Source organism: Eublepharis macularius, chromosome 1 (assembly GCF_028583425.1).
Source record: "Eublepharis macularius isolate TG4126 chromosome 1, MPM_Emac_v1.0, whole genome shotgun sequence".
NCBI lineage: Eukaryota > Metazoa > Chordata > Lepidosauria > Squamata > Eublepharidae > Eublepharis > Eublepharis macularius.
This window is the reverse complement of record NC_072790.1, coordinates 128246979-128269263: the sequence shown is the minus strand read 5'-3', so window position 1 is coordinate 128269263 and position 22285 is coordinate 128246979. Positions and strand designations below refer to the sequence as shown.

Genomic DNA, 22285 nt, shown 5'->3' with positions numbered 1-22285 from the left:
AAGTAGATCAGGGGTACATAGACATTACTGAAAAGTTTCTGCTAGTTTAATATTATATATGTGGGCCCACATATTACTTCCAATTCCAAACCCATCTCCCCTGTCACTCATGAACACTGTTTTTTAGTTCTTACATGAAAGAATCACAACCTAGTAGTGTCTCTTTGAATCATAACTTAGGTATCTGTGTTGTAAATAATTGGTAGGTTCTTCTGTAGGAAACGAGTTTAAAGCTATATGGAGCCACAGAACTCTGTTGAGATGTACAAACTATTTTTGGGAGCCCTAGAATGCACAGAATGCTCCTCCTAACAAGCAGATATTTGAGGGCTTGAAGAAAATGGTTGTGTACTTGAACATGTGCAAGAAACTTCTGCTTTTAGGTTTGATGATAAATATCTTAAAACTTTAAATTTTAATTTCCCTTCTTGCTTTCTAACTAAGCAGGTCTTCACCAGGACCACGGAAACGCCAGTCTACCCAATGCAGTGATTGTAGGGGTCATAATAACCGAGCAAGCGCAGCAGCCAGAGTCCCCCATCGTCCCTCCTCACGAAACACTAATGATAAAGGCAAAATAGTTCGTGGCCGAGAAAAGAAGGATCCTCAAAATAAAGGAAAAGAGGAAAAAGTAAGTGTTGTGAATATAATTTAGTTATGAGAGCTAAATTAAGGAAAGTATCATCATTTTTTTGAGAAAGTTACTTTCCAGAGAGTCTGGAAGTTCTGGTATTTGTAGATACCAGCTATATATATTATATGAGACTTTAATGGAACTTTTACATTGCAAACTGCTATGCAAGCTTTACCTACTTTAAAGTAGGTAATATTTTTTAATTTACAAATAAATGGCCTGAGTGAATATATGGTTCAGCTGGATTCAAATGCAGTCTTCCAAATCCAAGTTACGTTGCCTGTTCCAGGAGGCTTTGTAGGCTGGATTTGAGAAATAGGAGAGTGAAGTCCAGTTGCTTCATGGAAGTTATTTTAGAAAACATAAAGTAGCCCAACAGAATTTTGAGTCCAGTGGCACCTTAGAGCCAAGGTACAAGTGACGCCTGACATGAGTTGGGACACGTGTCAGTTTCCCTCAAGTTTTGATGGGAAGTGTAGGCATCCTGGTCTTGCAGCCTGGCTCTCCTTAAGCCCATTTAATTGAAGTTTGCAGAGTGGCAGTCTATGGGAGAGAGAACATGGGGTCAGGAGGGGAGTGCAGGCATTGGGCTCTCACCGGGTGCCCCCCCTTCCCCTCCACTGGGTGTGTGGGGTTTTCAGGGCCCCTCTCCTGCCAAACCAGGGACGCATTCCCAGTGCTGCTGATGGCATGGTGGGGAGCACTTCCCCTTCCCCGTCAGGGCAGCACATCAGGCGGCAGGAGCGTTTGCCCCTTGCTCCCCCCTCCCTCTCTGTACCGCGGCTTTACAATGAGCTCAGCCTGGCCGAGCAGGCACACCTGGCTGCTCCAGGCTGCGCTGTGGCAGACAGGGTGGGCCAGAGCATCGTGACTGCCTCCCCCTCCATGGCCCGGCCCCCACAGAGCGATGCAGCTGGAGCGCCGCTGCCTCTTCACCCCCACTCACCCCCACAGCAATTGGACTTCTTGAAAGCTTATGCCTCAATGAAGTTGGTTAGTCTTAAAGGTGCTACTGAACTTTTTACTTAATTGAGGGAATGGAAGAAAGCTGAGTGACTGAAAAATTAGTTCTTATGTATTAGTGTATAGGAACATGTAACTAAGTTGAGGGAACTTTAATCTAACATGTAATGACTAGTTGTTTTACAGTACAGAACTAGCAAAGGTAGAGAGAGGATCTATTTATTACAAGACACACCATGGATTCCGATTTCTCAAGTGTAGTCATATTACTTGCAGGGCAAGAAAGGGATTATGTCATGAGACTGGGCTCGAATAGCAGATAAATTTCTTCTGTACTGCAGGAATGAAGCTTGGGGAGGGGGCATGAGTGGGAGAAGCAATATTTGCTGATTGCAGCCTATGAGTTTGCTTTACAAAAAATAATGGGAGGTCTTTGGATCCAAATTTGATCCATTTGTATGGCCGCAAGCTGGACACTTCTGTATAATGCTCCAAGAGATGAACAATAATAATAATTAAAGCTCCTCAAAACTAGGAGTTATATAACCATTATATTGCAAAGAACAAACTCTTCCTACAATGGTTCCAAGCTGGAAAATGGTATGTAGAGTTTAAACCAAAGACTAGCTTTTGTGATAGATTAGTGTGCTGTAGTGGGAAGTATATTACAGAAAGTAGACTGCAGAAGACTTTATACTACATAGCTTTATACTGTGTAGCACGCTCTTATACCAGTGCCTGTAGGTGAAACCCAGATAAGTGCTATCATAATCTATCATATTTTATCCCTGCTTCAAAGAAGCTTAGCGTGGCATTTCTGTTTCTCCCTTTCTCATTTTATCATCTCAACAGTAATAGGAGATAGATTAGACTGTGACTGATTTGAAGCTTCATGGCAGTGTCAGGATTTGAACACTGGTCTTCACTGTTGCAGTTACTGCTTTGTTGACTTGGTCTTCTGGGCTGGCTGTCTTCTAGAATATGTGTTGATGATTTTGTGCATTTGTTGCTTTGACCAGAATGCTTTTCAGACAAGAACTTTTAAATTGGTCCTGTGTTGTTGTATGAGATCATATAATGTTACCCTAGTGTAACCTGCTATAGAGCCAGGATCCCTATTTGACATCTAAAGAGTTAGTGACCTGTTGCCCTTCTAAACTGTGTTTCTGGAGCATGGAGTAACTGCAAACTGTTGTTCATTGCACATCTCTGATTACTGCAGGCCTGTTTGTTTTAATGTCTATTTTAAACTCTTTAGCTAACTGGGGTTTTTTTTGTGAGCCGCCCTGAACCTGCATGCAGGGAGGGCGGGATATAAGTCTAATAATAAACATAAACATAAATATTTGTGTTTCTTTACTGTTATATTACCATGAGGAATATTTAGGATGCTTCCTTTCTATGCGGGGAACATGTGTTTATGCAATTATGCACAAATGCTACTCATCAATAAGCTTTTTTTGAATTTTCATTCTTTTTGTATGGCTGTAAACCATGTAAATACTATCCATGTTTACATACCTTTACAGTAATGTACAGGTGTTAAATCAAGGAGTGTCTATATTAAATACAAGCAGCATTAAAATAATTTTGTGTGCTTGATATTGATAGGGGAATTTTTGTAATAGTACTCTGCTGCAAATTATGTTCTCCTACTTACGTTCCACTTACCCAAATATATTCAAGACACCAATCACAGTGATATAAAGAGCTATGAGCTTTATTTCCCAAGAAACCTCAGATGCGTATCCTTTCTAGAATATATGCTGTGGCGAAACGGGGCCAAGCGGTTGGGGGACTAAGTGGAACAGAAAATCTTTCTTCCTTCATAAATTCCAAAAAAAATCATTTATTTAACTTCTAACTATACACAGGCAAATATGCAGTGAATGGACAGACTAATAAAATATAAACAGAAACCCCTACTCTATCTCCCTCATGCTCTAATTAGATGTTGTGTAGGTCAGGCACGATCCTTTGATACCTGGGGTTACATTAGATCTACGTCTCCCCTCAGAGCCATCACTCCCTCAACTCTAGCCACCAACTGTCAACTTCCAACTCCCCTCCACCAAATGACTAGCTCTCCCTCCAATCAAATTCTATTCCAGAACTGGCCCCTCCCCTCTGCAGCCCATAGAAAGTTGACTCCACCAACAGAATGGTGTTTTTCCACATATGCATAAAGACCAGTTACATCAGAGCATGTTATATACCTTCATACTGATTGTTTACAGAATAATTGCTATTTGTATACAGAGTAAAAGATCAAAAAGGTTAATATAAACAATTTATCAGAATGACACAAAATGATGCATTTCCCAGAATGCATGACATCTGACAAGTTTAAGTGACAAATGAATTATACAAACATTTGAAATGCTGGAGCCATATTTTTGTTAATACTTCTGGGAAGAAGCTCATTCAAGGTATCATAACAAGAAGATGTTTATACTTTGCTCATTGACCCTTCTCACCTACCCAAGACCTAGCTGACCTGCAGGATATCACAGCAGGAAGAATTGTAACACTAGAGTAAGGCTACTGTAATATTTGTGCTTTTAGCTGGGACATATGCTCACAACAAGATTTTATGGAAAGAAGTCTAAAAAATCCTTTAACCAATATGCACATTTTGTTTGTCATGCAGAGTAAGTCTTCATCTGACATTTCAGAACCTGAGCCAAAGAAATTTGATAGCACTGGATATGATAAAGACTTAGTAGAGGCTTTGGAAAAAGATATCATTTCTCAAAATCCCAACATTCGATGGTAAGCATGAGCAATTTCTCTTTTTAAAACATATCTGCTGTCTGTGAGTAAATTAATTCTGATATGGAATTGTATGTCTTTCATTGAGTTTTTTCCCAGTCACTTTACAGCAAGATGATAAGGCAACTCAGACCAAAAGATTCAGTGCAGTATAAGAGAGTCAGTACTATGGGGTCATCTTGTTTGTTGGAATCTGACAACTCACTGGACCCAGAAGCAGGGTTCAGGCTGTGGCGGTAACATGAACTGGTCTAGTATCAGCACATCTTATGAATTGTTTATCAACCCTGCAGCACACCACTCTTTTGAAGAGTGTAGAGCAAGTTTGTGAAGAAGTGTGTGATAGTATGCAAAAATCTTTTTTTTTTTAACCAACCTGCCTTCCCACATACACATTTGTACACCCGGAATGAAAACTCTCTGAAGACACTTGGTTGTTGTAGCTAGTATTGAAGTTCAGCCTCTGGAAAGAATAATGAATCGCCTTAGTAGAATTTTGCAAAACCCTGCCAAAGTATATCACTTTGGTAGTGAACCTACTGTTTAAGCACATTTTGGACAACATAGCCTTCTCTCCTCCAGTTGAGCTCAGTAAAACCTGTCCTCCTGGTTTGCAGCAGAAACTGGATTTATGCAGTGCTAATTAGCTCACCCTTGTTTCAGTCACAAAGCCATCTGGTCTACCTCAGCTTTTCAACTGAGGGAAGGGCAGACAGTTTGCCTGAAGCATTGGGGGCAGGAGAAGGAAGATGTGTGATACAGAAAAAGGCAATTAGGCTTTTGATATTGAAGCCAAATCTATGGTTTTAGACTGTTCACATCTTAATGGGAATCTCCAAAGGTAGGATGGATTAATTCAGATAACTAAGTAAAGTGACCAGTTCTCAATCACATACATGGCTTTCTATATTGTATTTCTTGAACAAGCATGAATGTGAACTGGTTGCTTAAAATAATCTGTTTACAGTTAAATAGAACCTTTGTACTACCCAGGAAAATAATTCAAAACCTCAGGTCATGCAACCTACGTGACTTTTGCATGTCAGGTTATCTACTTGTTTAGAGGAAATCAATGGGTTGTTTGTCTCTATACATATAAAGCCATTGAGCAAGACTACCAATTTCATGATTAAGACTGCAGTGGTGTTCACATTTAGCAGCCCTAAGAACCCAGGGTAACCTGATCTTTTCTGAGCTTGGAAGCTAAGCAGAGCCAGTACTTGAATGGGGGACCACCAAGGAATACTGGGGCTGCTATGCAGAGGAAGGTAGTGGCAAACCATCTCTGCTTCATTTCTTGCCTTGTAAATCTCATGAGATGGAACTTCATAGGATCACCATGATCAGTCTGTTTGATAGAGAGTCTTGGTTTTAAATTTATGAGGTTGAATGTAAACTCAGCTTTAATACATATTTTATTACATTCAGATACTATTTTAATGTAGAGTATTTTTAACGAGCACTTAATGTGACTGAAGTTTTACAAATAAAAAGAAATCCAGTTCAATTTATCAACTTTATATTTGAGTTGATATACTAACTTGGTATATCAGCTCAGTGAAATTATTAGATCATTGTTTCTCAAACTCGATCCACTTGTAAAACTTTCTCTGAGATTAAATTGGAAGGTAAGGTAAGTTCATGCTACTTTGTGTTTGTCTGTCATAAAATACAAGAATCTCTAATCAGTTTATACCGAACAAGATATTTTTCATTTTGAATACTTATAAATCTATAGTGTGGGGTGTAGTGGTTAGAGTGTCAGCCTATGATCTAGGAGACCCAGGTTCTAATCTCTGCTCTATCATGGAAGCACAATGGGTGACCTTGGACCAGTCACACACTCTCATCCTAGTCTACCTCACAGGTTGTTGTGAGGATAAAATGGAGGAGAGAATAATGTAAGCTGCTTTGGGTCCCTACTGGGGAGAAAGGCAGGGTATAAATGAAATAAAATAAATAAATATAGCCGTATTGAACAGGGTGTATTTCATGGCCATTTGCAGACTATACAGAAGAAAATCCAAATTTACCACTGAGTATATGCTTGGTAGGAACTAGAGGTGTGTGATTCAGGATTCCGATTCAGAAAAAAAACCAAATCGGGCCCAAATTCGGATTCCTGAATCGGGCCCAGCATTGTGGTTCTGATTCAAAAATACCGAATCAAAGCTTTCCAAAGTGATTCAGATCATTTTGGAAGGCTTCAGGTCAGAAAGGGGTTCTTTCAAACCCTGCAGCTTGCTTCAGCTGACAGGTGGAGAAGGAGGCTCCTCCGCTGATCAGCTGAAGCAAGATGCGGGGTTTGAATTTAAAGCGCCTCATGGCTTGTTTCCACTGACCGGCGGAGGAACCTCCTCCTCCTCCAGTCAGCTGAAGCATGTGGCGGGGCAAACTTCCCACCCTGGCACTTATTTCACGTGATGGGAGGGGAAAGAGGAAATCTCCTCCTCCCCCTTACCAGATGGGAGGGGGACGAGGGAACCTCTCGTCCCCCTCCCATCGGGTGAAGTAAGTGGCAGGCGGGAACTTTGTTGGTGTGCTCTGAATCATTACGGAGCATTCTGAAGCAGGCTATTAAGCGATTTCTGAAGTAGCTTGCCACTTTGGAAATTGCTTATTTTCAGCTCTTTCCCGCTTTAGAAATTTCGAAGCTGGAACCCTGAATCTTTTTTTGTTGCACATCCCTGGTAGGAACTGCAGCCATTCACGCTTTCCTGCTGATCATGTTGTCCAGTGTTCACTTGCAAGTTTGTGAACTCAAACCACATTTTTAGTCACACACGTAAAAATATAATGAGTGAAATGCCTCTTATTTTCTTAGTTGAAGAAACAGGATTTTGCAGGAAAGATGGAGGACAGAGGGAAGTGTGATTTGCCCCTAAGTGGGAAGCTGGCTGGACATTTCATCTGCTTATGCCTGGCCAGTATTGGAGAGAAGGATATGTGGGCTGGCTTGCTTGAGCAACACATAGGCTATCACTGACCATTTGGTCACTTTTATCATACCCTTCATCCAAAAGAATTCAGGACAATATACCTCATTCTTTCATCTTCATTTTGTATCACAACAACTCAGTTAGGTCAGTTGGGCTGAAGAAGTTGCCAGCATTGCCACTGGAGCTCAGCTTAGACTCATCCAGTAGCAGCGCATACCTGTGAGGTGGCAGGTCTAGGGTCCACTGGTTGCCTCCTGTGCTTCAGGCAGCCAGAGCATGTCAGTCCTAGTGCTGTAGGTGGGAGACTTGGTTTGACCCCAGCTGCAGGATGTGTGGGTCTTAGAAATAACAGGCATAGTCTTTTGTGCCTGTAACCACCACCACCACCCTTGGCCTGTTTTGGTCAGTAAGCCTGTAGATGGAACACTCAGAAGGTAGCAGCCTGAAACTCTCTTCCCCCTTGTGAGAAGGACCAAAAGGTAGAGAAAGAAACATTGCAGTTGCTCCCTCTCTTTTTCCTGTCACCATGAGGTGATTGTACTAGAGCCAACTCCTAGTTGGTGAGCCACTGTGAGGCCCAGGTGATGAGATGGTGAGCTGTTCCTGGTACTGCTGTGTAGGTGGCAAGCTGCCTCAAGCTAGGGCTTGGATCAGGTTGCTGTTTCATCACCCAGGCCTTGGTGAGCTGACTCAAACTCAAGAGCGGGAGTGGCGAGCCACTATGTGGCCCGGGCAAGGAGGCAGTGATGCGCCTAACAAGACCAGAATGAGGAGCGAGAAGGTTGGCAGGTGGGACTTGGGAAGGTGGTGGTGGGGAAACTGAGAAGTCTTTTGGGAGGGGGAGGAGGGAGAAAGATACTTTGGAAAGGATACATCAAGATGGGAGGAGATAGTTGAACAGTCAAGTTGAACTCAAGATGGGAAGGGATAGTTGAATAGGCAGGTATTTGCAATGGGGGAATCCCTCCCACCATTTTCACAGGCCCCCACCTGTAAGATTAGTTACTTCTGTATTTTTTTTAAAAAAACATGGAAGTGTAACTATGGTTTTCTTGGTTTACCAATGTCCTCTGCCTACAAAACAATTACAGAACAACGTACAAGCATACCTAAGACAATACTGGCACATGGGAATTTGTTCTTAAATGTGAAGAGAATTTGATAATCTGCTGTAAATGGCTACTATTTTAGCTGTAGAACAACAACCCATATTGTTGTAGACAAACCCCAAATACTCTAGGAACCATGATATTGAATTTTGAATTGAATAGTAATTACTGTGTTTGGTACATTGTCATACATTTTTACTTTTTTTTTTTTTTTTGTAAATTAGGGATGATATTGCTGACTTAGTAGAAGCTAAAAAGTTGCTTAAAGAAGCTGTAGTCCTACCTATGTGGATGCCAGAATTCTTTAAGGGGATTAGAAGGCCTTGGAAGGTAAAATAACTTTATAGTTTAGAAACATTACTGCAATTTTAAGATGTGTCCTCCTAACTGGGATGTGTGTATATATATATCCTAGTTAAAGATTATTTGCTTAGTGACTACAAAAAGAAAATTATTCCTGACCGCTACTTACAGAATTGACAGTTTAGGTATTTTCCTATCTTTCTCTTTCCTAGTAGCATCTTTCTCATTTTAAAACCTTCTGAGGGTCAAGAGATCTTTACGAACAAAATTCAGTACAGTACCAGGAGAGGGGTGGCTAGCTGCAGTGAGGAGGGAGAAGCAGGCAAAATTGCTGTTTCCTCTTCTGCTGGTAGCTTGTGCTAGTAAAGGAGACTGCTTCTCTGCAGCTCCTTCCCCCATATTGCGCTGCATTTTTATGACACCCTCCCCTCCAAGGATTTTCAGTTCAAGCAGTAGGTTCCTGAAGAAGGATCAAGTGGGAAAAGACCTATTCGTATTCTAATGTCAGTTGTTCTGCTTAATCCAACCCAGTGTTTTTCTGTAATGAACAACCTCGATTTTATTTGTGTGTAATTTTGTTTTAACTATGACCCTGAATAAAATAAATTGAATATTCCGCTTAATTTAGTTGAATCTCAATAATTAAATACAAATCATGTAAGAGCATGCAGAATTCAAAGAAGTGTTTTCTTATTCCACTGTTAAGCATTGAAGCTGATGGTGCAAAATACTACAGTGTGCTGTCAAATGTATTCTAGATAGTTTAAAAAGCTAGCCTTCACATTATTTTTATTCTAAACACTTCTTTTTTTAATAGGGTGTATTGATGGTTGGACCTCCTGGTACTGGAAAAACCCTTCTTGCGAAAGCTGTAGCTACTGAATGCAAGACAACTTTTTTCAATATATCCTCATCAACACTCACTTCAAAATATAGGGGAGAATCTGAAAAACTGGTTCGCCTACTATTTGAAATGGTGATTTTTAGAACTCACTAGCAATTCATTGTAATAGTTTTAGAGTACTACTAGTAGCTTATAACTGGCAAATAGTGAAATACTAAAATGTTCTAGAACTTTTGATTTTATATTAGGTTTTTGCAGCATTGGCCTTAGGGAATGGTGAACATAATAATGGCCTCTCCTAGTTTGTGGCTGTAGGACAACTGTTCACAGTAATGTAGACATTTAAGAGCCCTGCACTGCAAAATAACTTATGTGATGAAACCTGCTTCTGATATTCAGCAAACCTTCCCTTCTCATGCACAATATGCTTTTTAGCCAGTTAACTTGAAATGCATGGCAATATATGCCCTGGTTTAAAGTAGTCAGCATTTTGGTTTTCTGAAAGTTGCATTGGATAGATACAGGTAGACTTTTGGCTCAAAATTGAATGCTTCCCCTCCAAATGCCACTGTGCTGTCTCTTCAGCATTTTATATAGAGTTTTGTCCAACACTGCGAGTGTTTTGAAGGCGCTACTTATCATTTGGCCATTTTTTTTATTGTATTATGATTTAGTCTTTTCTGAACTAGTCTGGAAACTTTAATATTGTTACTCCTTTTTGTGTAAAATGGAGTTCCAAACATATGCTGAAAATTCTGCTTGAATAGGCATACCCATTACGTTGTTTGTACAGGATTATAGATCCAAATTGTTATGCATAGTCAATTGTTGACAGCTGAGAGTTCTTCCCAAAGCCAGTTTCTTCAGGTCAAGACTGGTTGTTTTTTATGAAGTAAATTGTGCAGTATAGAACAACATAAATGTCATTAATGAAGCTTAGGATAAGTTGGTGTCCCTTTATTTTCTTTTTATCTCCAGGCTCGATTCTATGCACCAACAACAATATTTATTGATGAGATAGACTCTATCTGTAGCCGCAGAGGAACTTCTGAAGAGCATGAAGCCAGCCGAAGGGTGAAGGCAGAATTACTTGTTCAAATGGATGGTAAATATATTTATTTACTGCCTTTGAATATTAATATTCAGAGCTATTTATTATTTCAGCAGTGCAAATTATACTGAGGTTGTTTTATTGATCTCTTAAGCAAATAGCACATTTATATGCAGCATTCAAATAAAGGCCTCTCAAAAGTTTGATGGATAGAGACTTTTGTTGACTTGTAAAAGAGGCTAGGGACGTAGCTGGTTGCAACTACTGAAAAGCATTCTGTGACATCAGGCAACTACAGAAATGGTTCTGTTCCTAAAGGATGCTAGCCTTGTGTTTGCAGAAGGTAGTATCTGCAAGAGAGCCTTGTTGATAGCAGAGACCGTAGGGCTCTAAAGGACAAAATCAATGCACCATCTTCAACTGAACTCAGAAACACATTTGCAGCTGAGGAGTTGTCCAGCCAAAAAAGATCCCAGAGCATTTTGAACTAACTGAAGTTTATGGATGATCTTTAAGCTCTGTTAGCTGTAGAATGCATTACAATAATTCAGTCTGAAAGTTATCAGAACATGAGTGCCAATGGCCAAGTCTCTATGGTCCAGTAGTGAGCACAGATATAAATCAGTTGAAGCTAAATAAAGGCACTTTGGGGCACAACCACTACTTGGAATTCTAGAAGCAAAGCTGAGAGCCAGTTTGGTGAAGTGGTTAAGAGCAACAGGACTCTTAATCTGGAGAACTGGGCTTGATTCCCCACTCCTCCACTTGAAGCTAGCTGGGTGATAGTTGTGGGGATGATAATAACATACTTTGTAAACAGCTCTGAGTGGGTGTTAAGTTGTTCTGAAGGGCAGTATATAAATTGAATGTGGTGGTGGTGGTGGTGGTGGTGGTGGTGGTGGTGGTGGTGGTGGTGGTGATGATGATGATGATGATGATGATAAAGAATAATCCAGTAGCACCCCAAAGCAGCTAACCCGATCCTTTAGGGAGAGAACAATCCCATCAAGAATAACCCATTTCCCAGCCTGAGTCCCTCGTCATCATGAGCTCTAGTTTATTTGGATTAACTTTAACTTTGTTTACCCTCAGACATTCAGTTAATGTTTCCAGGCATCCATTCGAGGACATTTCTGCTATGTTCAGCTGATGTGGAAAAAAGAGAGAGATCTGAGCATGTTCTTCTGGCAGCTTCAGTTAGATGTTAAAAAGCTTGAGAACAAATTCAGCTCTGAGGAAACCTCATAAGACAACTCCTATGGAAGGGAACAATAGTTTTCCAGCATAACCTTCTGGAAATTATCTCTCAGGAAGCATAGGTGTCACTTAGTCCCAAGTTTGAAAAGCAATTTGAAATGCTACTGTTGTGCATATTCTGTGCCTTATCTTGTTTTAGCCCAATTGGTAAAGAAGAATACACAGGAGTCCTACTGAGGGAAATAAACATAGGCCTTTTATTTGCTCACAAGCAAAGGAAGAACAATACCGTTACCAGGATAAAGGCTCCTTGAATTAATATGTTCTTTGGAGCTATAATGCTACAATCCAAGGATTTATACCCTTAGGTTAATTAACATACGTTTATGTAAGTCACAATCTTGAAACTGCATTGGTCAAGTAAATGACCAGCCCCAATGGCCTGTCTCACGTTGGTAGAACAATTCCAGACATCATTACAATATGCATACTTCTCAATATCTTACAAGGATCATCTTCTTGCATTAGCTTTGCTTAGCAATTTAGAACATTGCTCATCTTTTCAAGGATGCTCAAGGAACATCTTCTGTCTTTCTCACACTTTCCCTTTCATAAAGGTCACATTATTTCCTGTCCTTTGGCGTCTAAATGTCGCTTTAGCAACCTTGTGCTTTAGAGATTATTCCTTTTTAGATACTGTGGGAGGGAAGCAATCCAACATAGTTGAAGCTATGTTCCCTGGTTCTCCTACTCGCAGCTGGCTTCTTTTCTGTCTGTCCTGCTCGACAGCTACCTCTGGCATGGTTAATTCAAAAGGAGATTTCTCTTATCAGGTGCATCTGACTATCTATGCGCCACTCCAATACACATAGGCGGATTGCCATTCTTTAAACTACAACAGCAAGCATTTCACAGTCACTGGCATACATTCATATGTCTTTTGCCTTAGTGTTTTGCTACAGTATACACTCTCTGCTTTGTACAGTAAAAATACAGTTCAATTACATGAAAATAGAGAATCACATAAAATATCTTAGTCCATTAAATTCACTTTCCACAGTATAATGGTTGGTGATACAGTGGCGGATCCTACCATCCCAGTGAGCAAAAGTTGGTTTATTTGTTTATTAATTAAAATATTTATGCCTCACCTTTCCTTTTGTCTCAAGTTTGGAGCCTTCCTCAAATATGTGGCTCTTCTATTGGAGGAACCATTTTTAAGTGGAGAGGCTACTTTGAGAGTGGTAGGATCTACCCCACTGAACACTGCTGAGAGATCCAAGAAAGTAAAGCTAGGATACATTCCCCCTTCTCTCTTCTAGTAAAGGCCATCACTATGGGATACTAGTTTTCCATCCCAAAGTGGACTCTGAAGCCAGATTTAGTATGCAGATTATTTTTTTGTAGGTGGTAAGTTTTTTCTCAGGTTTCTGTGAGATACTAGAATTCATACTTTCTCAGTTTTCTAGATCCCTTATCTAAGAGTCACATCACATATTTTCTTACGTTATGAAAATGAATCCAACTGCACTTTTGTTCTTTGCTGCCTTCTTTCACAACTCCTGAGGCATTTATTCAGCATGCAGAAGCCTAAGGGCCACTCTGTAGGTTATTTAGGAGATTTCTACACTGCCTGTTCAGCATTCTGCGGGTTATGCATCTCCCAACTGCTTGTCACCTAGGCAAGGTGTGGTGGTGTGGGTCCTCCCTTTTTTGGCTATATATAAATTTTCTAAATAAACATTCAGTGTCTGAATAACATTTAGTTCTGTTCTTTGAATAATTAAGCAATCTGAATTTACAAACCAGGCTTTTTTAAAGTATTTACCTCCTTACAAAGTTGTCCTAGTTCTGTTCCTCCTTTTGAAAAGTAGTTAAAAGTGCCTCAGTAGCCAAAGGATACTTCATACAAACACTGCTGTTAGGCTGGTAGCCAAGCGTTACTTGCTGCCTGTTTATAGTTCGGTGGTATTTAAGATGGTGGTCAAACAATTAAATGTGATGCAGTTCTGTTGCTGTTGGAAGACATCTTATACTGAAATTAATTGCTTTGGATGAACATAAGAACATAAGCAAAGCCATGTTGGATCAGGCCAGTGGCCCATCCAGTCCAACATTCTGTCACACACAGTGGCTAGAAATCCAGTGCCATCTAAAGGACTGTCAGTGAGGCCAGGACACCAGAAGCCCTCCCACTGCCTTCCTTCCAGCACCAAGACAACAGAGCACCACCTCCCCACAAAGAGAATACCATCTATCTCCTGTGGCTAATAGCCACTGATGGACCTCTGCTCCATATATTTGTCCAGTCCCCTCTTGAAGCTGGCAATGCTAGTAGCTGCCACCACCTCCTGTGGCAACGAATTCCATGTGTTTATCACCCTTTGTGTAAAGTAGTATTTTCTTCTATCTGTTCTAACCCGACTGCTCAATAATTTCATAGAGTGCCCACGAGTTCTTGTATTGTGAGAAAGGGAGAAAAACACATCTTTCTCTACCTTCTCTAACCCGTGCATTATCTTGTAAACCTCTATCATGTCTCCCCTCAGTCGTCTTTTCTCCAGGCTAAAGAGCCCCAAGCGCCTCAATCTTTCCTCATAGGGAAAGTGTTCCAACCCTTTAATCATTTTAGTTGCCCTTCTCTGTACTTTTTCCAGTGCTATGATATCTTTTTTAAGGTGTGGCGACCAGAACTGTACACAGTACTCCAAATGAGGCCTCACCATCGATTTATACAGAGGCATTATGATACCGGCTGATTTGTTTTCAATCCCTTTCCTAATAACCCCTAGCATAGCATTAGCTTTTTTTATGGCAGTCGCACACTGTGCTGACGTTTTTAGTGAGTTATCTATCATGACTCCAAGATCTCTCTCTTGGTCAGTCTCCGCCAGTTCAGACCCCATCAACTTGTATTTATATTTTGGATTTTTGGTTCCAATGTGCATTACTTTGCACTTGGCTACATTGAACCTCATTTGCCACATGGATGCCCACTCTTCTAGCCTCGACAGATCCCTTTGGAGTGCCTCACAATCCTCTCTGGCTTTCACCACCCTGAACAATTTCGTGTCATCTGCAAATTTAGCCACTTCACTGCTTAATCCCAATTCCAAATCATTAATAAACAAGTTAAAAAGCATTGGACCCAATACCGACCCCTGTGGCACCCCACTGCTCACCACCCTCCACTGTGAGAAGTGCCCGTTTATACTCACTCTCTGTTTCCTATTAATTAGCCAGTTTTCGATCCACAAGAGGACTTGGCCCTTTATCCCATAGCTACTGAGCTTACTTAGGAGCCTTTGATGAGGAACTTTGTCAAAAGCTTTCTGGAAGTCAAGATAAACAATATCTATCGGGTCTCCCTTGTCCACTTGTTTGTTCACTCCCTCAAAGAACTCTAACAGATTGGTGAGACAAGATCTTCCCTTACAGAACCCTTGCTGAGTTTTCCTCATCAGCTTTTGGTCATCAATGTGCCCACTAATTTTATTTTTGATAATAGTTTCCACCAACTTACCCGGTATTGACGTCAGGCTGACTGGCCTGTAATTTCCCGGATCTCCCCTGGAACCTTTTTTAAAGATGGGGACAACATTAGCTACCTTCCAGTCCTCAGGAACAGATGCAGAGTTTAATGACAGATTACATATTTTTGTGAGGAGATCTACAAGTTCACACTTGAGTTCTTTCAGAACTCTTGGATGTATGCCATCTGGGCCCGGTGATTTATCAGTTTTTAAATTATCTAGCAGTCGCATAACCTCCTCTCTCGTCACCTCAATGTGACTCAGGTCTTTCAAAACCCCTCCCAAAGTCAGTGCTTCCGGAGTGGGCATGCACTTCTTATCTTCCACAGTGAAGACAGAAGCAAAGAACGCATTCAGCTTCTCGGCCATTTCCCTATCACCCTTTAGTAATCCTTTTACGCCTTGGTCATCCAAGGGCCCTGCTGCCTCCCTAGCTGGTTTCCTACTTCTAATATATTTAAAGAATTGTTTATTGTTTTTCTTTATGTTCTTTGCAATATGCTCCTCATATTCCCTTTTTGCCTGTCTGATCACAGACTTGCACTTTTTTTGCCACAGCTTATGCTCCTTTTTATCAACCTCACTCCGACTAGTTTTCCACTGCCTAAAAGAATCCTTTTTACCTTTTACAGCTTCTATTACATTGCTTGTTAACCATGCTGGCCTTTTCCTAAACCTATTTGTGCCTTTCCTAACCAGCGGTATATATTTAATTTGAGCTTCCAGGATTGTAGTTTTAAATAGTCTCCAAGATTCCCCAAGTGTTTTGACCTTTTTTACTTTCCCTTTCAGTTTCTTCTTCACGTACCCCCTCATCTCAGAAAAGTTACCCCTTTTGAAGTTAAACATGGCTGTGTTGGTCTTATTTGGCAATTTCCTATTTATACATATGTTGTACTCAATAACATTATGGTCACTGTTCCCAAGTGGTGCAATCACATTTACATCTCTCACCAGGTCTTCAGCATTACTGAGGACCAAATCCAGGATCACCTCTCCCCTAGTAGGTTCTGTAACCATCTGTTCCATAGCACAGTCATTGAGACAGTCTAGAAACTCACTTTCTCTCCCCCGATTCGAACACCCATTGGCCCAGTCAATGTGTGGGTAGTTAAAATCACCCATTACAACACAGTTTTTTTGTTTAGCAGCCATCTTTAATCCTGTCATCATTTTATAATCCTCCTCTATTTTCTGATCTGGAGGGCGATAACAAACTCCCACAGTTAAGTTTCCATTTGGGCCCGTAATTTCAACCCATAGCATTTCCAGAAGCGAATCTAATTCAGTTACCTTCTCAATCTTACTGGAATGTATACCTTCTCTGACATATAGAGCCACCCCACCACCAACCCTTCCCTCCCTATCCTTCCGATATAATTTATATCCAGGAATCACCGTGTCCCACTGATTTTCCTCATCCCACCAAGTTTCTGATATGCCCACAATGTCTATGGATTCGCCCAACACTAAACATTCCAGCTCCCCAATTTTACCTCGGACACTTCTAGCATTTGTATATAAACACCTGTAACTTCCCCGGCACACTTTGCCTCGAGACGTAGTTAGGTCATCTGCACTGTTTGTCTCCATCTCAGTTGACAACTCTAATCTATCTCCCTGTAGAAGTGTTATACCTAGCCCTTCATCTCTCTGAGATGAACCATCCTGAACCAGAGACACTTTATCTCTTGTCGGCTTTCCCCTAGCATTTAGTTTAAAAACTGCTCTGCCACCTTTTTGATTTTAAGTGCCAGCAGCCGGGTTCCTTCTCGGGACAAGTGGAGACCGTCTCTCTTGTACAGCTCCCGCTTGTCCCAAAAAGAATCCCAGTGCCTAACAAACTTGAACCCTTCCTCCCTACACCATTGTCTCATCCACGCATTGAGACTCCTGATCTGCGTTTGTCTCTCTGGCCCTGCGCGTGGAACAGGTAGCACTTCTGAGAAGGCTACCTTGGAGGTCCTGGCCTTGAGTCTCCTGCCTAACAGCCTAAATTTTTGTTCCAAGACCTCACAACTGCATTTCCCAACATCGTTGGTTCCAACATGGACCACGACCGCTGACTCCTCCCCAGCACTATCTACCATGTATGACTTCATGTATTGACTTCATATGAATTGACTTTATGACTTCATGTATTATGAAATTAAATTTTTAATCCAGTATGCTGCTTTTAATTTTCACTAATATAGGTGTTGGAGGGGCTTTTGAAAATGATGACCCTTCAAAAATGGTTATGGTATTGGCCGCAACTAACTTTCCATGGGATATTGATGAGGCTTTAAGACGACGGCTAGAGAAGAGAATTTACATTCCTTTGCCATCAGGTATAAAGATCTTATATTAGGAAAACACAGTCTCTAAGCATTCTGAGTTATAGCTGTAGCTGCTGTACATGAAGGAGACTGTTTGAGAAATACTACAATTCACACAAAACACTTTCCCCATTACAGTGGAATTACTACTGTGTCCCATAGAGCCTGCACTGACCTGGATAGCCCAGGTGAGCCTGATCTTGTCAGATCTCAGAAGCTAAGCAGGGTCAGCTTTAGTGGATGGGAGACCTCCAACGAAGAGCAGGGTTGCAGAGGCAGGCAATGGCAAACCACCTCTGTTAGTCTCTTGCCATGAAAACCCCACCTGGGGCCGCCATACGTCAGCTATGACTTGAGAGCACTCGACCACCACTCATAGAGTTTACATTCAAACGTCTCAAAACAGCAGGGGAATTTGGATTCATATAGCAGTTTCAGAATGGCAAGGACCAAAGTAATGTTTAGGGGACCTTTTTTTAAAAACTCAAGATTTTAATTAAAATTCACAGTATATGCCTGATGTTGTATTTTGTTAACATTTTGTTTCGTTTTTGTTCTGTCTAGCTAAAGGAAGAGAAGAACTTTTAAAAATAAACCTGAGAGAGTTGGAGCTTGCTAATGATGTTGACCTTGGAACTATAGCACAGAATATGGAAGGTTATTCTGGTGCTGATATTACCAATGTGTGCAGGTGTGTTTAAACTTTTTAAAAAATCATTTCTATGAAGGCCACAGTCTGGAGCACAATACTTGAAATTTTCATTTAAATGGGCCTTCTATCACAGTCCTAATACTATCATTGCAGAAATGTTATACCATCAGTGTTCACCTGGTGCTTGTACCACTGTCACAATTTTCATTTCCTTCTATGTTTTCTATTCCATCCCAGTCATATCTTCCTTTTTCTGTCTTACATTTTTTTCCATTTATTTTATTCATCTCCATTATGTTTACATACCCATTCATTCCCTCTCCTAACATTTTTCAGCTGCATAACTTGAATTCATACAACACTCTTCGCTCAAAGAACTCCTATGATAAGGGTGTGCACAGGGGGAAAAATCAGTTGATTCAGTTTGGTAATACTGAATTTTTAAAAATTCAGCATCCGCCAATACCAAATTCATTCTCCAGTTTGGTTTGGCAAAAAAAAAAAAAAAAAGGTAAAATCCAATCGTTTCCTATGGGAGACTCAATTCGGGGCTATCCGGTGGCCTGTGGGAGTGTCATTTTTTGAACAAATTTCACCAAATTTGCAGGGGACCTAGTCCTAACTGTCCTCTGACAACCCCCTCAAGTTTCAAAAAGACTGGACCCCAGAGGCCATTTTATAGCCCCCCTTCCCCCAAGAAGGTGTCCCCAGCTACCTCCAATCTCCATTGTTCTCTACAGGGAAAACCATGGGAGCTATCCAGGAGGCTGAGGGTTGAATTATGAAAGCAAAGTCCACCAAATTTTCAGCAGACCTACTCCTGACTGTCCTCTAAAGGCTCCCCAAGTTTCAGGGATATTGGACATTGAGGTCCAATTCTTGAACAAGGTGCCCCCAGCCTATTCCTATCATGGAGAAAAAACTCCAAGCTGACTCCCACTGCAGAAACACATGGACCAAGCACCCCAACAAATACTCCTCCCCCAAGAACAACCAACAACAACTATTGAATGCCAACCCAACTTCTATACCAACAGAAAACAGAACCCAGCAAAACACCAACCAAACTTCTGTAAAGAAAGAACAAGTCCCAACAGCTAAGGAAAGCACATCTCCCCCCCCCCCCCGAAGAATAAGTGAATTTAATAAAATTTACAGAAGCTATAAAACACCAAACAACAAATTACCCACAACAGGATGAAACAACCGCCCCCCTCCCCAGAAGAACAAGCAGCAAAATGAACAGTAAACATAACTTCAAAAGCCGGAAATCAAAGGCCCTCTTGTACAAAAAACCCAACCGAAGCATGCACCACACACAAGAAAAAATCAGTTCTTAAAACGCAAAGTTTAAAAAAAAAACCTTTTCCCTTCCTCTCTCCCTGCAAATAGAAGAAAACCCCCAGTGAATCTACAACACTCAAACCAAGCACCACCAGAAGTCCTTAGTGCAGGTTTCAGTGCTGGCAGCAGCAGCCAGGAATCCACTAAATAGGCGGCAGGATCCAGTTGCAGTCTAAAGCAGTCTGAGGTGGCAGGGGCTAGGCAGTCAGGTTCCGTAGCGATGGGGTCAAGAGTGATTCAACTTGTGGCTTCCACAACCAGTTGTTCCCTCCCTTCTGTCTTTTATCACCAAGGTGTATGTTTTGCTGCTGAGCTGCACCATGTGCGCTCCCCATGCCCTTGATCAGCTCCATGTGCCTTTGAATTACTAATCACGCACATCCCCCCCCCTCCAGTAGTTCACACCAGACCCTCTTCCGCTTGCGCTCCAGCAGAGGCACGGTAGGTTGTAGGAAACTAGTTGGTGTGTCCTGGGACGAGACAGACGGGCTGCTGTTGACTGGCGGAGGGTGGTTGTTTTGTGTTCTTCCTCTGAACTGTGTGGTTCGTCAGGGCTGGCTGTGCCTCACTGATCCATGACAGGCAATGTGTCTCAATCTCCAGCAGTTTAAAAAAGTTACTCTTCTTCTTAATAATAATTGATTTATATACTGCCCTTCAGGATAACTTAACACCCACTCAGAGCGGTTTACAAAGTATGTTATTATCCCCACAACAAAACACCCTGTGAGGTGGGTGGGGCTGAGAGAGCTAGAAGCTGCCTGACCCAAGGTCACGCCGCTGGCTCCAAGTGGAGGAGTGAGGAATCAAACTTGAGTCTCCAGATTAGAGTCCCGTGCTCTTTGCTATTACACCAAGCTGGCTCTCTTGAAAATCCAATTGGCCAGAGAAAGAGCTGCTGCAAGGATTAGCCACTCACTCTCCCTCCTTTCCCCCTCCCTTTTGCCTCTGCCTCACTCCCCCATCTGGTTCAAAAAGGTGGGAAGCAGTGTTTCTTTACTGTTCTTTCTTAGCAAAGGAACAGCAAGGAACAGCACAACTGCGCTTATGAATTCTACCGAATTTTACCAAATTATTTTGGAAAGCTTGAGTTTGATATTACCAAATTTATTTGGGAATACAGATCTAAGCATGGTAATACCGAATTTTTACCAAATCAGGCAAAATTTGGAAATTTTTACTGAATACAGAACCTGGATTGCTGCAAAAGATCAATTGGTGTACTGAAAGAGGTTCACTGTTATTTTAACCTAGACCACTTTAAGCTCAACTGGAGCAAAGAGTCATCAACACTGAGTGAGCAAAGATGGCACACCTCTTGTACTTTATAGTTAAAAGATTGATGTATCACCTGCCTGGTGAAAAGAATGTCTTGTGCTTAGTACAGAGTGTAGGAGATACATAATCCAAAAGGAAGTATGCTTAAAGCTGTTGCTTTTTAAAAGCAGTATAAATATAACTTACAAGGGTCAAGAATGCTGTCCTGAGGGGTAATTATGCCTAGCCAGTCTATTTACCTCCAAGATCAACTGGCTGTAATAGGTAGTGTAATTGTAAATTGCTTCACTAAAACAACTCTTAGTTCACACCATGTATGTGTTTGCTTTTTGGCAACCTATCCTTTACCCTAAGAATCTGTTAACACTACATAAATAGTGGAAGTATTTCCAAACTTGTACTGAAAGTTTTCTAAATGGATCCATCTGATCATTTAAGCTATCCAGTTTTCATCTACTGCTGTTTCATATTTGTTTAGTTCCAGTTGGGATCTGTATATTCTAACTAAACTTCACTCTTGCATCTAAACAGGGATGCTTCACTGATGGCTATGAGAAGGCGTATTGAAGGCTTGACACCTGAAGAAATCAGAAATCTTTCCAGAGATGAAATGCATATGCCAACAACAATGGAAGATTTTGAAATGGCTTTAAAGAAAGTTTCCAAGTCAGTCTCTGCTGCGGACATTGAAAAATATGAGAAATGGATACTTGAATTTGGATCATGCTAAGCCTTCCTGTCTTAAGAAATCTGCTGTAAGTCTTCAAACAATTCCAGAAGTAATTAAAAAGTAGTGCTCTAGGGCACTGTGTGTTATTTTTTTAACTTTTATAATTACACAAGCAATACTTAAATAAAGTTTGTTTCTTAAACTTCCGCTCTTCTCTCCTCCACCCTTGCATCAATTCCCGTTCCCAGCCATAATGTTACTGAGTGTGTACACAGAATTTCTTTACAAAGGTATTTAAATGCTGGATAAATATTCAGTGTTTAGGTGTGGGGTGCCAAGTTACATTCAGTAACCAACAGGCATAATACAGCATAAGAATAAATGGTTGCCTTGTCTTGACTGAACAGAAACACAATTTCAGTATTATAAATAGGTAGAATTTTGGATTCTAGTATTGCAGTTAGCTAGGGAAAAAATGAAGAACAGCATATTTGAGGAATCTTGTCCTTTGTTTAGAACCATGGAACACATTTCTTCGAAAGCAGAGTTATACACCTGGCTTCAGCTGCTGCTTAGTTACACTGGATCATAGAATACAGCCTCTCAAATAAATACATGGTGATGTTTTTTAAGGTATCATAAGAAAATATGAAATGGTCAGACAACTCCTACATAAAG

General features: G+C 41.0%; 1 protein-coding gene across 5 annotated transcripts in view; it reads left to right on the top strand.

Annotated features, from left to right (window-relative positions):
• KATNA1 (katanin catalytic subunit A1) overlaps positions 1-21813 on the top strand; it is a 29532-nt gene extending 7719 nt beyond the window's left edge. For 4 of the 5 annotated variants that reach the window (XM_054969887.1, XM_054969909.1, XM_054969878.1 and 1 more), the window contains 8 exons: positions 445-631; positions 4248-4369; positions 8642-8747; positions 9538-9696; positions 10543-10669; positions 17541-17675; positions 18228-18354; positions 21469-21813. In XM_054969887.1, the coding sequence (XP_054825862.1) occupies positions 445-631; positions 4248-4369; positions 8642-8747; positions 9538-9696; positions 10543-10669; positions 17541-17675; positions 18228-18354; positions 21469-21667 (1162 nt within the window). In that variant the 3' untranslated portion in view covers positions 21668-21813. The remainder of the gene's footprint in view (positions 1-444; positions 632-4247; positions 4370-8641; positions 8748-9537; positions 9697-10542; positions 10670-17540; positions 17676-18227; positions 18355-21468) is intronic. The other variant, XM_054969904.1, reaches the window with a different exon arrangement.
• The last annotated feature ends 472 nt before the right edge of the window (positions 21814-22285 follow it).